At 28.5% G+C, this 17076-nt stretch overlaps 1 protein-coding gene across 1 annotated transcript; it reads left to right on the forward strand.

Annotated features, from left to right (window-relative positions):
- Positions 1-9470: 9470 nt before the first annotated feature.
- On the forward strand, positions 9471-16814 carry LOC111276888 (ER lumen protein-retaining receptor-like). The gene is made up of 6 exons (XM_022862835.2): positions 9471-9734; positions 12423-12688; positions 13243-13358; positions 15742-15815; positions 15900-15963; positions 16447-16814. Exons 1-6 carry the CDS (start codon positions 9644-9646, stop codon positions 16481-16483), a joined length of 648 nt encoding a protein of 215 aa, XP_022718570.1. The 5' UTR covers positions 9471-9643; the 3' UTR covers positions 16484-16814.
- The last annotated feature ends 262 nt before the right edge of the window (positions 16815-17076 follow it).

The raw sequence follows: 17076 nt of genomic DNA on the forward strand, positions 1-17076 counted from the left end.
TCTTAGCTCGACTTGATGTTAATAAATTGACCAAATTGACCTTTAGCTTGGCTCGATGTTAATAGATTGACCAAATTGACCTTATAATCATTTGAGATTTTAGATTATTTAAAAGGTGACTCATTAGCAAAGTAAGGGTACTTTAGTCATTTAACTCGAGCTGCCATGACAAATCGACCTAAAATCTAAAGATCTACATCATCTTTGCCAGCTTGACTTTTCACCTGAAGGCACATAAGCATGTTGACTTATATCTTTTAATTAGACTTTTACCCACTATGTTAGGTTGAGCCAATGCTATCAGGCCTAGGCTTAGCTTTCAGAGCTCGAGCCATCTAGGCCAAACACTCTCACCCTACAAATATAAATAGTTCTCTCATTCTAGGTATGGACATTTAATTTCTCTCTTTTTCTTCTTTCATTCTCTTTCTTCTAGAGTACTGACTTGAGTGTTATAATATAAATATTTGAGAAATTTTTTGCCTTTGCTTCTAATTGACCTCTGACTTTGTGATTTTAAGTTCTTGACCTCATTGAATAGCTCAGCACTAATAGAACTAAATTTAATGAATAAATATTTGAAAAGTGCTTGTATTAATGTTACTAATAGCTTTTGAATTATAATAGAATGTTTAATATAATACTTGAATTTTAAAAATCTTTAATATGGTACCTAAACTATAAATCTATTAACTAATATAGTATATATTCAAAATGTGGTTAGCTCCAAATGGTAACACGTGATAGGTAAACAACCTTCAAAATACCATATTAGTTAATAGATTCGTAGTTTAGGTATCAGATTAAAAACTTTTAAAATTCAAATATCATATTAAATATTTTACTATAATTTAAAGATTATTCATGACACTAATCCAAAATATTTTTAATTCACACAAAAACAAACAAGAAGAGTAACATACAATGGCAATCACAAAATAATTGCATGAGAAAACTTTGCAATTGGCAGAGATTGCAAATAATAGCAATCCTATATGGTATTCCTAAACCCTAAACCCTAAAACCAAAAACACAAATGTAAATTTTTTATAGATTGCTGATGTTTTGAGACTAAGTTGTAAGGCAAAAACTAGTGAGTAAATAAAACATATGTATTCTGTGATAATGTACACGCACATGGTTGATGTATTTATGCAAAGAGATATATCTAATTTAAGTTATTGTACAATAATATAAATTGAAAACTTTAAATGGAGTGATCATATCATCAAACAAGTCAAATCATCCAAGTAATAGCAAAAATCAAGGATAATAAAAGATAGTTGACAAACATAAAAAATGAAAAGAAAAAAAGAATTAACAATTAAATCACATTGTAAGAAATAAGCAAAATGTTAGAAATTAAAATGTGTTAACAATTTTTTTGTGTAATGATTGTCTTTTTAATCACTAGATTGATGCCTTCACCTCGTCAAGGATTTCTTAAAATTATTTATAAATCTTTTTATTTAATTAATTTTAAAGTATAATTTAAAATTAAATTATTTTAAATAAAATTTAATTAATAATTTTTATTTTTATATATTTAAATATATGTATTGATATTGGGATAATCATATTTTATTAATTATAAAAATTAAATATATAAAAATTAATTGTTTATAAATTACATAATAAAAATGCATTTAAAATGTCAAATCAACTCACTTTATTATGCATTTGAAATGCCAAATCTTTCATAGTAAGGGTTCCATATGCAAAAAAGTAAACTATGATATTATGATCAAGAAATCATCATTCGAAACAATTACAAAATATTCAATAATAAATAGCCCATCAATGTTAATTGTAAAACTTTATTATAATATAAAACATACTTTGCACCATCTCACTGACAAAGTTAAAACCTCCATGTCCAATGAGAGATCTTACTAACAAATATTTAGAAATCACTTGTATAATATGTAACAATAGAATTTATAGAATATTAGTAAACCAAGAAACTCATGTAGAATCTAACATTAAAGTCAAAGATTAGCTAAACTTAAATCAATACAATTAAACCAGTTGTCCAACACAAGCAAATGCAATGCCACCATAAGTTGCAAACACGATAAGAATGATCAAATCTGATATTAGTTTACAAAGCATAAGCAAAAAAAAAAAAAAAAGATAAGCTTATTGCCCAGCTTTGCTTGGTCTTTTGTAATTTTTTTTTGTATTTTATTGAATTGGTATTTGTTTGAATGAAAAGTTAGAGTGATATGTGCAGTTAAAAGAATTAAACTACAAATAAATAAAATTAAAACAAAAAACTCCCCAAACTACAAATAAATAAAACTATAAATAAATAAAATACATAGTCCAAGGTCAATGGAAGAAGAAACATTCTTCTATGGTTACACTACAAACTTTAAAAAAAAGTTATATATAACATAAAATACCTTTGATAGCTAAAACCCTCGAGTATTCGAGAAACAAATTCCTAAAACTTGATTGGCTCTATATTAGTTGCAAAATATGCTTGGCAAATCATTGTATAACCACTATCAAGCAATGAATTGATTTTAGCAACAGAATATAAAAACCAATCTCTTGATTTGTTAGCTTAGTCAACCATACATTGCAAGGTAATAGGTAAAAAGAATCATCGTGAAGGATTACACTCAAAGAACTAAATATTTATGTTATAACAACATCTTCAAGAAATTTTAGCATTTAGTAAAAGCATATCTTTACATTAGAACTTGTAAGCTTGAAAATTCTCTTTTTATTTAATGCCCTATAAAATATGAATGATAGAACAAAATTCAAAGTAACATTCATGTAGCTGGGTTCATAAAGTATCTACTCCCGTGGCATTCTTAACTACATTTACCATAGCATTGCTATAATCAAGTATGTAAGACTTTTGCAGTCTGAATTTCTAGGTTTCATTGGAGCAAAGTCTTCAAATTTCACAAAATATGCATAAGCTTGAGCATTAGTAGGGAAACATTCTAGGTTCAATCTATAACTGAGCACTCTTTTAGTGCCTACAACTATTGTTTATATTACTTTAACAGGTGGACATTCTTTAGTCCTTATATCAATGTTCTGTATGTCTTGATTCTTTTTATTTGAAGGGCCAATTTCACATGTAAATTTTATATCTTATCAAGATCAAATTCCTAAATTTTGTCATAAGGATCATGTAGGTACATGTAAATGCAAAGTCTATTTCTATACTTAGCACTAATGCCATCAGGTGATTTTATATATTTGTAATAAAACCAAGCATGACGTAAAAAAGTTTAACATGCTAAAATTAAAGAGCACCAATTCGTTCTATTTAGCCTGAATATCTAACTTTTTTATTTTTTATTTTTGCTGCCTATCTTGCATTAAGAACCTACAAACTAGAACTAAAAATGTTTTTCAACAAATATTTTTTAGATACAAAGGTAGCAGACACTTACCTCATTGCATCCTTAGTTAAAGCATCAAAGTTTACTCTAATTACAACATTTAAGAATGAATTACCCTTATATATTGTGGCATACATAGAAAGATCTAAGGGACGGTGCTTAAGGCCATCAACAACACCATTGAAGGCCATCAAGATTAAAAATGTGAATAAATTAAAACAACATAGACAATTCCAACAAATAAACAAAGTCATAAAATTGACTCATTTCAATAAAAATAAACAAAGAATTTAACCTTAACACTCCTTGTTTATGCGATATAGTATCAACATTTAAGGTATCCTTGATTTTAAGCTAACATTTCAAGCTTGCCTCTTCATCTTTTATGCTATTTTTAATAACATTAATTTGATCATTCATTGCAAGCTTTAATAAAAACAATAATTAACACCAAATTTGACTCGGTAACATTAGATGCAAACAAACTATTCCCCACAATCAGTGATCTTCATTTAATTGAAAATCAAACCATTTTCTTAAGAATCAAAAGCAACCAAAAACTGAGTGCAATCAAATATTTCTTCTCAGGAATTAACTACTACAACCTCGAAAATCTAATTAGTTCCATTTGGCTTGGTAAGCAGAAAACCAAAATGCATATATAACTAATCATCAAAGTTCACATCTTTTCATTTTATACAATTCAATTAAGAACACGAAAACACGAAAAACAACTACAAATTTTTAAACCGTTAAATACATATAAAAAGAAGTAACTTTTTTCACATTAAATGCATTACTACCATTGAGTTAGATCTATTGAAGTTATAAGCCAACCATAATGTCAGATTTGGTCTAATAATTAAACTAAAGAATAATTGACGGTTTTTGTCAGTAAAAAACACTATAATGTTAAAAATTAAAACATTTAATATTACTTCATGTTTAATGCTATCCCTCTCTTACTCAATTGCCCGGTGAATATCCATGTAATTTTTTTGGTGCTTTGACATGAACTGATCTAAAGCTCCTATATTTTTTAACTAATTACAAAACAAAAAGGAAATTAAAAATAAAAAATTACTCAAAATTTCTTCTTTCAAAAGAAAATCAAAATTTTGGAAAATTTTTACAATTACCATTATGAATGCAAATTTAGTAACCAGCGTTGTTTATTGTGACTTATGGATTATGAAAGATGCCATAATTGCTGTCAATTTAGATTGTAAAGGCAAAAAAACAAAAATCTAAATCTAAAAAAATTTATAATTAAAGAGAAACTATAAGATAAAATGAATTATTTAGAAAATAAGAGTATTAAAAATTTTAAAAAAAGGAAAATGAAAATTTTACCTTGTTGTAACCTAATCAAATGGTGGTAAGCTAAATAACATCTTTGAAATCTTTAGTTCAATCTCTAAATCTTGACATGTTTGTGATTTTCAACTGTTTTTTCCAATTTTGTTGAATTTTTCTCTTTTTTCATATCATGTACCACATAAACAAAATAAACATCATAATACTAATATATAAGGAGTCATAATAAAGATATATTTATATTCATAGATTTGTTATTTATGTACCTAGAAAAACTAGCCTTTTCGGTTCTTCTCACCTATTCTTGATAGCAGCTTCCCTAAGGCCAAGTCTTGAAGTATCCATTGTAAGGGCAATTGCCTTGAAACTAACCCTTTTAGCTCTCCTCACAAGCTATGCAACCTTTCTTTCTTTGTATACTTAAACAATATGCAATAATGATTTATATACAATGATATAAAATGAAATAAAAACTTTAAAAGATCATATTTTCAGTATCCTAGTAACATGTGCATTTAGCATAATTCAAAAATAATTTACAACTTTAATGATCTATTGTTCACGATGCAAGATGTCATAAATGTAAAGCCTAGTCATAGTTTATATAAACTATCTCTTTAAGGTTTTATTGTAAAATCAAACAATTATATCACAATGCTGAAATGCAAGAGGAAATGTCTAAGTGTAAAGAAGATATCTCAAACTCAAATAAAGTTAGAAAAGATGACTGCTAGGTTCTATTGAAACAATCTCCTCAACACTGGAATTAGCACATGAAGATAGTGTCTGAGGGGAAAAATAACGAAGGCCATAAATATCAATTTCTCAGAACAAAGCAAGATTCTACTGCATGCCAAATACAAGCCATGAACATTACAACATCAGAAGATATAAATTCAATTTTAAAATAAAAATGAAAGAATAGTGAGAAACAAACCATAATTATTCCTGTAGCTGAAGCTACTCTAGCTATTATGTATTTTCTTGCATAAAAAAACATACTTTAACATTTAGCACATATTATATATGATTTAAGACGATAATGAAAGTTTTGATGCTGATTCACTAAGCCCTATAAATGAAGATTTATATGATTTTGACATTCAAAGTAATGTTTAACTCAAGTTATTTTGAGTTTTTAAGATAATTATAAGATAAAAAAGATAATAATAAAATTTTTTTCCTTTTTATACCTATTAAGTAACTCACATGATTGGAAAAGTCTCACCTTGGTTGTTTAAATAAGTTTACTTATACCAAAGAACAAATAAGAAATAAAAAATGTGTACATTAGATTGCATAAAAAATTTTTGCTAAAAATTTATTCTTTTTAAGTTTTCACTCACTTGAATAACCCTGCTTTACAGTGTTCTATTAACTTATGCAAAAGTTAATTCATGCAATATAAGGAAATAAGAATAATGATAGAGACTGGTATCCTAGTGAACATATAGTGCTAACCTGAGGTTTAACTTCTATAAAAGTGTTGGCCATTCTTAATTGAAACTAGCTCATTAGCAAGAACACTTTCGAGGTGATCTAAAAGCTCTTTAGCCCGGCAAAATCCAAATTTATTCTTTTTAAGTTTTCACTCATTTGAATAATCCTGCTTTACAGTGTTCTATTAACTTATGCAAAAGTTAATTCATGTAATATAAAGAAATAAGAATAATGATAGAGACTGGTATCCTAATGAACATGTAGTGCTAACCTGAGGTTTAACTTTTACAAAAGTGTTGGCCATTCTTAATTGAAACTAGCTCATTAGCAAGAACACTTTCGAGGTGATCTAAAAGCTCTTTAGCCCAGCAAAATCAAAATTCAGGTTTAGCATACAGGTAATTCCACACAAGCACTAACATGCAAAGACAAAATCTTCTCAAAAAATACATTCAAAACAACATGCAAACCTTACGATGAATATTTTACACAAACTAAAAACAAAAAAAAAAAAAACCAAATCTCAAGTCAAGCACAACTTTCCTTATTCAATTAAATCAAGCAAAACTCAACATAAATTATTGATGGGTTTCAATCTGTACTAAAAAAACCAAACCCAAATGCATGCAAGAAAAACTAAAAAAATAAGAAGAAATTTTGTATATAATTCCTTAATAAAAAATCTAAAATAGAATAAAACCTATAAATAGCATTAATTATAAAATAAATAAATAAATAAATAATACTACCATAAATAACAATCCCAGTTGCTTGATTGGGTTTCATATTAAAATAAGAAAACAAAAACAAATCTTGAGATCTTTAAAACAAAAACAAATTTTGCTTACATGGGTAAGTCTTTCTCCTTAGCTAACAAAAACAATAAAATCAAATGTTATAACCATAATTTTTTAAGAAATCCTTATTCACAATAAATGAAATGTCAATGAAAGGATTGTCCATCCTCAAGAGGATTCTTTCATGCCATTTTTTTGAGTTGTCAGTGATAGTTTGGTAAAGGAAAAAGCTAGACAGAGAAAAGGAAGAAGAAGAAGCATAATGCGAGTATAAGATTTTTAGATCTTGGTAGTTTTAAAATCTTCCTTTTTGACCTTTTTTTTTCTCCATGCTTTCTTCCTTCCCTCAATTACCCTTGTAATTATTTTTAAATATAATGTTGATGTGTATAGTAAATTAAAGAATAGGGGATAATTTTTATCTAATTGTATAGATTTTTAAATGAAAAATGATGATAATAAAAAATTAAAATAATAATTAAAACAAAATTTGAATATTTTTCCTACAATAATTAAAATAAAATTTGATCATTAAGAAAAGTACTATCAAAATAAAATTCAAAATATACTAAATTAATATAAAAAATAAAGTTTCAAAATCATTCAAAAAATTAAATTAAAGTAAACTAAAGATATTTTTAATTATATTATAAAAATAATACAATAATTACCTAAACAAAGAAAAAAAAAGGGAAACTTGTTAATAAAGTCATTTAGATAACGTTTGGTATCATTTTCAATATCATCATGGTAATTTAATTATTGTAGTGATCTTATTATTTAGGTGATTTTATCATTCAGATCTAAAATCACTTTGCATGGTTAAGAATCATTAACTTTTAGTAATTAAAGATCATTGTGTTTGGTACGAGAAAATCTAAATGCACTCGATTTTTTCTCTCTACACCCACTTGCTTTTTCAAATCTTTTTGTAAGTGAAATTTCTTAAATATCATTCTCATAAGTGTTTGAATATTCATATTCGATAAATTTCATAACTTTTCGAAAATTCATTTATGAACAGTATTCCGAAAAGTCATAATACTTCTTGAAAATGCATTTTTAAAAAATTATAACACTTTTCAAAAATTAAATTCTGAGAGTATGAAAGTTTCTTAAAAATTACAAGAAAAAAAGAATTTTGTTAAAATTTATATGAATTAGCATAATAAAAAAGTAGTTATTAGAAAACATCATAAATTTTAAAATTAATAAAAAAGAATATACTTTTATTATTTTGATCTTAGAGAAAGACTAAAGTCTTATGAGGTCCTAATTAAACATTTTATCTTTTGATATTACAAAGGATGATGAAAGAACAATTAAGTCTGATCAACATATAAAAGTTGAAAACTATTTAAAATTTTATAAGTTATATAACTAAATAATACACAATTTTGTCAAAATCTAATATGGAAAATTAGAGAAACCTATTCTAATAAGTAGATGGAAAGGTTTATCTAAGAAATTTAGTTTAGTTAGAGCTATTATAAAATTTTAATAATTGATACAAAAAATATTTATTAAAAAATGATAAATTTTAAATTTATTATATTTACTATTTTATCTTTAATTAATTAATGTCTCATAAGATTTTATTATTTCTCTAAGATCAAAATAATAAATGTAAATTTTTTATTAATTTTAGAAATTATGATTTTTTCTAATAATAACTTTTTTCTATTACACTAATTCATAAAAATTTTAATAAAATTTCATTTTTGTAATTTTTCATAAACTTTCACTTTTTACCTTCTCATAAATGTGTTTTCAAAAAGTTATAAAATTTACTTGATATAGATATTTGAACATTTGTGAGAAAGATATTTAAATGATTTTATTTACAAGAAATTAAACAAAGGGGTGTAAAGAGAAAAAAGTTACATTTAGTCACTCTCGGTTGGTATTACTAAAAATCAAACATTATTGTGTTTGAAAGTATCGAAATAATTATACACATTATAATAACTATATAAATTAATGATTTTAATATTATTTAAAGATAATTTGTAAAAAAAATATTAGAAATATTTTATTTACTTCATAATAAATATAATTAAATTATTAAATTATAAATATATTTATTGATAGTAAATTAGCTTTTATAGTATAAATTATATAAAAAATATTTGAATTAGAAAATAAAACTAATATATTAAAAATAAAAGATTATATTATAAATAAATTTCAAAAAATTAAAAAAATCATGCAAAATATTTTTGAATTTTTTATAATAAATATTAGTTTAAAAATATAAAAATTTTAATATAAAATAATTACAATTAATTTAAAAAAATTTTAATTTACATACTAAATGAGTAATATTGATTATTGTTATTTTAAATATCACTTCACTCAAATGATAAAAATTTTTAATCCTTTTTAATGTAATTAAATTATTTTTTAATAAAATAATTTAATCATTTTTAATAATTTAAAATTATCGTCATATAAAATTATTAAATAATTATCAAATATAATTATTTAATCATAATACATAAATCATTATTTTTTATCAAATAATCTTCTTACACCGAATACTCTCCTATTAGATTAAAAAAAAAAAAACCACTTATTGCCATCGGCTCGGCAGGCAAAAGTCAATGTTAACGGGTTGTTGTCAACCTTAAAAGGCGTCTCCGTAGGAAAAGCCACCGTTCCAATAGACAAAGGAAACAAGAGAAAAACAAAGCAGAAGTAACAAAATTCTAAATAGCAGTCATGAACATATTCAGGTTAGCAGGGGATATGACCCATCTCCTCAGCATTGTGGTGCTTCTGCTCAAGATCCGTACCATGAAATCTTGTGCAGGTATATTCTTTTTGTTTCTACTTCTACTGTTTTTTTGAAATTCCAATTTTTTCCGTGAAATAAAAGAAATTTTGGATACCGATTTTGTTAATTTAATAATGATTCGTAGCTGACATTAGTAGGAACATGGGTTTTTCCAGTTTGGAACGTTTTTGCTGAATGCCCTTTTCATTGTATATTGAAAATACCCATTCTTTGATTTTATTTTTCATTTTCAGCTTCGAAAGAGTGCTTTGTTTTTGTAATTTTCAACTTTTTTTTTTGCATGAAAAACTCAAATTCAAAAGCTTTTCAAGCAAACCCTTTGTACTTTCTATATATATATTTGATTTTTTGTCTGTGTTGACTTTAGTTTATGGTCTGCTCACTTCTTATTTCTTATTTTATTTTCTATGTTTGATCCCTATTTTGTTTAGCTGGTTGTTGTTGAAAAATATAGTTCTGCTTCGAAGAATACAAGTGATTGTTTTGAAAAATAGATTTTTGTTTTCATTGGCACATTTGTTTGGTTAGATCATGGGTGGTTGGTCCTCTGTTTCTTATATTTCTTGTAATGATTGATGGAAGAGTTATTTGGTTCTTTTTTTACCACTGTCTGCACATCAACATATGTTTTTAACTTTTTATGCATGGTAATAAAACAAGTTCTTTTTTTAGGAATTTGTCCCTAATCTTAAGTGGTGCAGCAATTGACAAAAATTAGGCCTTTGTTTTGTTTTTCTCGATGCCTACTTCTATATAATCATTATTTCAAAAACTTTTCTAATTAAGTAATTTCCAACAAAAGAATCAAAACTCTGTTTTATGGAAATTTTTTTCAAAGAGCAGTAAAAATTAGACCCTTGAAGTTTTTCGAAGAGAAGCTAACAAGTTTAACTAATGGAGAATGAGAAGAGAACAGTTGTGAAAATTTTTTATTGTTTTACGTCAGTGGAGTCATTCTCTGAATACAATAAGAAAAAGAAAATAAAATTATGGACATTATTGGTGGTTTTCCCTCGTAGTGCTTGATGGAGCAATGAAATAATTGTTAATTTTGAAAATTTTAATGCTTGAGAATTTTCCCAACAAAGCCCATTCTTTCCCTTTGCTGAGAACTTCCATTTTATCTCACTTCCCTTGTTTTGCTTGTTCAATTTTTTCACTATTTGTTGGTTGGAATTTCTAATTCTAGACATTGTTCTTCTACTGGCCAAATTTGTACATTCCCATTTCGGATCAGAAGTTAAGTATGTAGTGGTTGCTAAAGAATGATGATTTTGGTTATCTGATTAGACTTATCTGTCAAAAACCTCAAAATGCATTTTTCAGCAATACTAAGTTTAGTTCTTTATGTGACTCAATCTTGGACTTCCCTCAAATATTAACTGTCATTTTTAAGTTCTCCTGAAGGTAAAGTGAGACTGTTAGTTCTGGAATGGCAGGATTCGGATAAGAAGTATCTGAAATTCTTTATGCACTCCTTTCTTCTGGTTTCCAATTTGTTGGTTAGGTGTCAAAAATGAAATTAAAATTGTTTGGTTTTGTCTTCAAGAAGTAAAATGAAGTCTTTGTTGCAGAAACTTTTTCTAGAGATTAGTTTGAAAATTTTCCCCTGTATGAAAATTTATTTTCATAAAACTATTGGTAGTTCTCAATGGTTCTTGGTGGGAAGTTTTTTAATTTCATAGATTGAATGTTTGGAATCTTGGTTAAAATGGCTATTTTGCACGGTCTTAATTCACAATTTTCTCTGCTTTCTATTCCTTTTTCTGGGCCATTTTCATTGCTTTGTGCTTGTTTTCTTTGAGGCGTATTGCTAAATTGAATAAGGAAAATTGTTTTTCTTGGGAAGCTTAGCTGTGCGCACGCATACACTAACTTCCACCAATCTTAATATTCTCTATGTTATGTGTCTTTTGCTTGAAATTTTTTCATAAACCTGGATATACTACCTGAAAGAAAAATGCCATAACGGCAAAGCTTTTGAATTTTATATTTCATAAATTTGTACCTTAGAAATTGAGCTTTGGTTGAATTTTAGCTGGAAATAATTGGAAATCTTATTGACATTATTTTCTAGATTTATGAACCTGGATGATGATTGGTTGTATCAAACTTAATTCTTAGAGAGTCTTCTCTTCAAAATGCATATTAAATGTATAGAAATTGTGCAATATAATCTGGAAAACATGCTTTGATGCTAGATAAATCAGTTCAAAAGAATGTTTCAAAATATATTATCTTGTTTCTTATTTTGCTTGAGACATTGATAAATCCTAAGGCAAACGATTGAGAAACTCAACAATGCCACTATTCTTGAACAACTTGGAGCCAGGCTTTCCTTTCGCACTATTACGGATACGAAAATAATGGAAAAAGTTGGATTTTGCTTGAGACATTGATAAAAAGGATTGTTCAAAACTAACTTCTCCTTGCTTCTTGTTTCAATGAGACATTGATAAAAATGAGCCTACTCTCTCTCTCTCTCTCTACACAAACACAACATGCACACACGCAAGCACACTTGCTCTGGTCTCCTCTCTGATGCACTTGAAGAGCATATAAATCTGAATAAAATTTGCATACAAGCAGACATGCACCCACATCTATGAAGAGCATTAGATCTGAATATTATGTAAATTATATTTTTCTGTGAATATATTTCCCTTTATCATGTCTAAAGCCTAAACAAATTTTTGTTTACAGGAATTTCACTTAAGACTCAGGAATTGTATGTTATAGTCTTTCTTACTCGGTACCTTGATTTGTTCACAAGGTATGTATCTTTCTACAACACTGTAATGAAGCTAGTTTTCATTGGAACTTCAATTTGCATTGTTTGGTACATGCGCTACCATAAAGTTGTGAAGCAGACCTACAGCAAGGATCAGGATACTTTTAGACATTACTTTCTGATTCCCCCATGTTTTCTGTTGGCCCTTCTGATTCACCCTGCTTTTAATGTAATGGAGGTATGAAACTGTCTGCTCTTCTCTTTTGTATGTTTAATGTTGACCTGCTTTTCTTATTTGGTAAAAGAATTTACTCTAGGGCTGAATTATGTTTCTTGCATATGAAGTTTAGTAAGGTGTTGCAACAAAATGTTGTAGAAATGAATTTCATCTTGAGATACATGATATTCAATCAGTGTGCTTCCTCGAGGTTTTCTTCTTGAATGAAGTGCAGTTAGACGGATAAGTATTGTGAATGTCATAGGGTTTGAAGGTAGATTGTCTGTGCACTGCAGATAACGGTGACTAATCTGAAAACAATAAAGTTGCATCAAAATCCCTTTGGCCCTTTTGAACTTGGATGGAGAAGGAAGTGGAGGATGGCTTAAAACTAAGTAGACATGATCTTTTTGCCCTTTTAAGGGACATAAGACTCATTTACTGCAAATGGCTCTTATGTCCTTACATTCATAGTTTGCTATATATATATTTTAAATTTATTTCTCTGCTTGACTAAAAGAAATTCTTTTGTAATCTGGATTTTATTCTAATGTGAAGTTGACCTCATGTGATAGGTGTTGTGGACGTTCTCCGTCTATCTTGAAGCAGTAGCAATCTTACCTCAATTAGTAGTACTGCAAAGGTCAAGGAATGTTGATAACTTAACTGGAAACTACATTTTTCTTCTTGGGTATGTCCTCTTATTTTTAGCAATGCTGCATTACTTAATGCTATTATATTGGTCATTCTATCTTGCTTTGATTTGGATGCTATTCTATGGGTACAACTACCCCCATCCCTTCTTTTCCCATACAGAGTATCTTCTGTTAATGGAGGTTGGTGCTTCTCAGCTGTACTTGTTTTTTGTGTATACTTTTGCCATGAAGTAGAGTATCATCTATTAACTGAGTATGGAGCCGTTGGCTGTTGTTCTGAATTATAGGTGGCCTGACTAGAATGACAACTGCAAGGGAGGTCTTGGGAAATGAATTAGTCCATATGATAGACTCCTCTAAGGTTGTAGCTTTGTTATCTAATAGTGGTGTTGGTGGCCCTTTTCGAGGTCCATGTGATAAATTATTAGGTTAGTGGCCTCTTTAAGTGGGTTTGAATTGAGCATGATGCATCCAACTTCAAGAAGTATCTTCTTTCTGTGGTAAGATTGTAAAGATTAGGAGGCTTGCTGTGTGCAGTCCCTTGGCATGCAAAGCCAACATCAAGGGTTTGATTTATTTCAATCTTATGGAATCTGTGTATTGATGCTTTTATGGTTTAAAGTTTTCTCACTAAATTATGGTTAAAGTTATTTGAATTTTGGATGCTTTGGTAGGATGGGCTGAGGAAAAGAGCGGTATAATAAACTTTGAATTATGCATAGGTGTTGCCAAAAAAAAAAAAAAGAGGAGTGAAGTTTTGCTAGCAAAGAAATGTAAAATTGTTGTGGAGTTTACTCAATTAATTGATGCTAGCTTGGAAGGATGGTGGTGAACTAGTATGGTATATGAAAGGCTAGGTTCAATATAGGCTTGTAACAGTTGTGAATGGGCTTCTTAAAGTTGAGCACAGAGGCTGTAGAATTTTCTGGATAGCATAGTTCATGGGAGAAATTGACATAAACCATTTGGACCAAATAATAGAGGGGCCTCTAATTACTGGTTGTGGCCCAGCCAGTTTCATGTCTTTTTCAGGTATTCCCAAGTATTATAGTTAAATTTAGCATTTGGCCTTCATGAATATTTCAAAAGGAAAAACTAGAAATGGTAAGGTTTTGCAAGGGATAAAGAACTTGCCTGGACAGGCTTTGTTCAAAGCAAGATAAATTTATATTTGTATGTAACTTTGCTAGACTATAAATGGCATGTTAAGTTGATTTCACGATCAATTAATTATAATTCTTTTGAAGATTTTTATCATGCCTCAGTTGAAGCTCTTTCTGGAGCATACCTGACATTCACGGAATGTCCAATATGAACTTTGTGGAATGGAGAGTAGTAGACTGCTGGTGCTCTCAAACTGGAAGCAGTACAATGGCAGTTTCAAAAGTGATGCAGGCACAACAATAAGAGTGCAACTAGCCTATTTTACTTTTCTTGCAAGCATGTAATAGCTAGTTTTCAAAGCGAGGCAATCAGGTTGTGCTGGTAATTAGGGTGAATCTGGAATGGACCAGATTTCTGGGCTACACTTTATGTCATTTAGAGATAGGCTTAACATATAAATATTTTCATCTGAGTCCAAGTTGAGGTAGGATGCACGAACTTGGATATCTCAAGCATTAGTGTGAAGCCTTTTTGTCTTTTATTTTTGGGGGTTAGCAGATTCAGTGTTCGTCATTCAGATTAGTATCGAAAATTTCTTGAGATGCAAACAAACCATATAGTTTTAGTTTTCTTCTTTGCTTCTCTTCTTTATCTAATTTTTCATCTCATTTACAAGCAATTGCAATTGCTTATTAATATTTGTTCTCTTATTTTATTATTATTATTATTATTATTATTTTTTTTTTTGTAGAATGTGGCTTGCATGTTCAAACTATGATTATTTTGTTAACTTGAAGCCTAGTCTGACCCAAACTTGACCCTCATTGTATAATAGGACAATAGGTTGAAATCCAATGTATGTCGTTTGTGATAATGCTTTGATAGATTGAAGTCAGCTATTGTGATTTTTTTAGTTCTGACTGAAGGGAAGAAGAACACTAGGGTAGTTGAGTTGATTAGATGAAGTTTAATTGGTATGGTTTGTCATTTTAAGATGTAGTAGAAACCATACTATTCATATATAGTAGATTGCAGCTTGCTTTGCTTGTACACTGCTTCTATCCATCCATAATTTGAATTATATGTTGTGCATGACATTAAATTTTTTAACATAGATTTATTGCATTAAAAGTAGTAATTCCTGAATAAAATTGACCTTGTAGCATGGGATATTGTGTCATTCTTACTTTTTTGTGCAAATATATTTTCAATTATGATCAAATTATATTTTAGTTTTTAGTTATTTGATTTTGTCATTTGTTGTGCATTTGGTTTATTGATTCAGTGAATATATTTGTTTAATTTCATATGTAGTGCTTATCGAGCCTTATATCTCATTAATTGGGTTTATCGGTTCTTCACCGAGAATTACAAATTCCACTGGATACGTAAGTTTCTATAGCATTCCATTTACATAATTCTCTTTTAAGGTAATATTGTTAACAAGAATTCTTGTCAAATGCCAAGAACAGCTTGGCTTTCAGGCTTGGTCCAGACTGCTCTTTATGCTGACTTCTTTTACTACTACATCAAGAGGTATGTTTCATGCATTGTTCTTCCTCACATTTTCTTAAGGAATTGCTTGTTTTGTATATTTTGTGACCTCGATTCATTTCTTAAACATGTTAAACAGGATATCAACAGTATGTTCCTGATCCCATTAATGCAAACCTAAGAATGGTGTGCTAGAATAAACCACGAAATTATTTTGCTTGATATTTTATGTTAGAGAAGACAAAACGCTTCCAAAGTCAAGGACTATGGATTTTCCTGAAACTTTCATCAGACCAATGCACTCTCTTTTCTCCCTAATCGCCAAAAAAACATTAAACATTTTAAGTTTATCCAAACCTCTCACTAGATTTGTTATATATCAATCATTTGATCATTTCTTTCTCTAAATTCTAACAAAGAATTATCATTTGCTTTTGAATGTTGGAAGGTACTTTACGTGGAAAATAAAGCATTTTAAAATGATTTCTGATTTCGTACTGATTTTTTTTTTTTGGTTTGTTTTAGCTGGAGGAACCGTGAGAAGCTAAAGCTTCCTGCTTGAGTTAAAGCTTTTCTCATACTAACAGAGGAACCAAGACTAATGCAATGGTGGAGTCTTAGGTAACTGATCCACCTTCAGTTCTCGTTACACAAAAATTTTATTGTATCATCCAAATGGTAGAAGAAGGCTAGTCTTTTCTAATTCTTTCTTCCTTCAACGAGCTGTTAGCATTAGTAAGCTATCTGGTGCTTTATCTTTAAATGTTTGAGTTTCTCAATTATCATTTCATACGAATTTAAATGCCATGAAAAATTATGATTTTACATTTTCATAGAATGGATGACAAGAATGTCATAGAAAATCAATGATAGTGTTTCAAGTTCTTCATGTTTCTTTATGGTTTTGAATTGTGTAGCTTGTCTAATAAACTATCCTCCATGTACCCAAAAAAAAAAAAAAAAAAACTACCCTCCATGGTAGAAGTAAATTGGATTTTTGAGGGGTCAAGAACATAGCATTTTGAAAATTGCCTTCTTTGGCAAAGCCAAAATAAAAGCTTTGAATTTTAAGGCATGCATGTTTGGTTTGCTCTCGGCCACTTACCATCCAGTGCTTTGAATTTTGTCACTATCTTGGCCCAAACCGCGCCAGAC

Source organism: Durio zibethinus, chromosome 7 (genome assembly GCF_047325235.1).
Source record: "Durio zibethinus cultivar Kanyao isolate XHJ-2024 chromosome 7, ASM4732523v1, whole genome shotgun sequence".
NCBI classification, from domain to species: domain Eukaryota; kingdom Viridiplantae; phylum Streptophyta; class Magnoliopsida; order Malvales; family Malvaceae; genus Durio; species Durio zibethinus.

Coding starts and splice junctions, on each gene's coding strand:
- LOC111276888 (XM_022862835.2), top strand. CDS start 9,644: ATGAACATATTCAGGTTAGCAGGGGATATGACCCATCTCCTCAGCATT. Junction 9,735..12,422: donor TACCATGAAATCTTGTGCAG/GTATATTCTTTT, acceptor TTTTGTTTACAG/GAATTTCACTTAAGACTCAG. Junction 13,359..15,741: donor AACTACATTTTTCTTCTTGG/GTATGTCCTCTT, acceptor TTTCATATGTAG/TGCTTATCGAGCCTTATATC.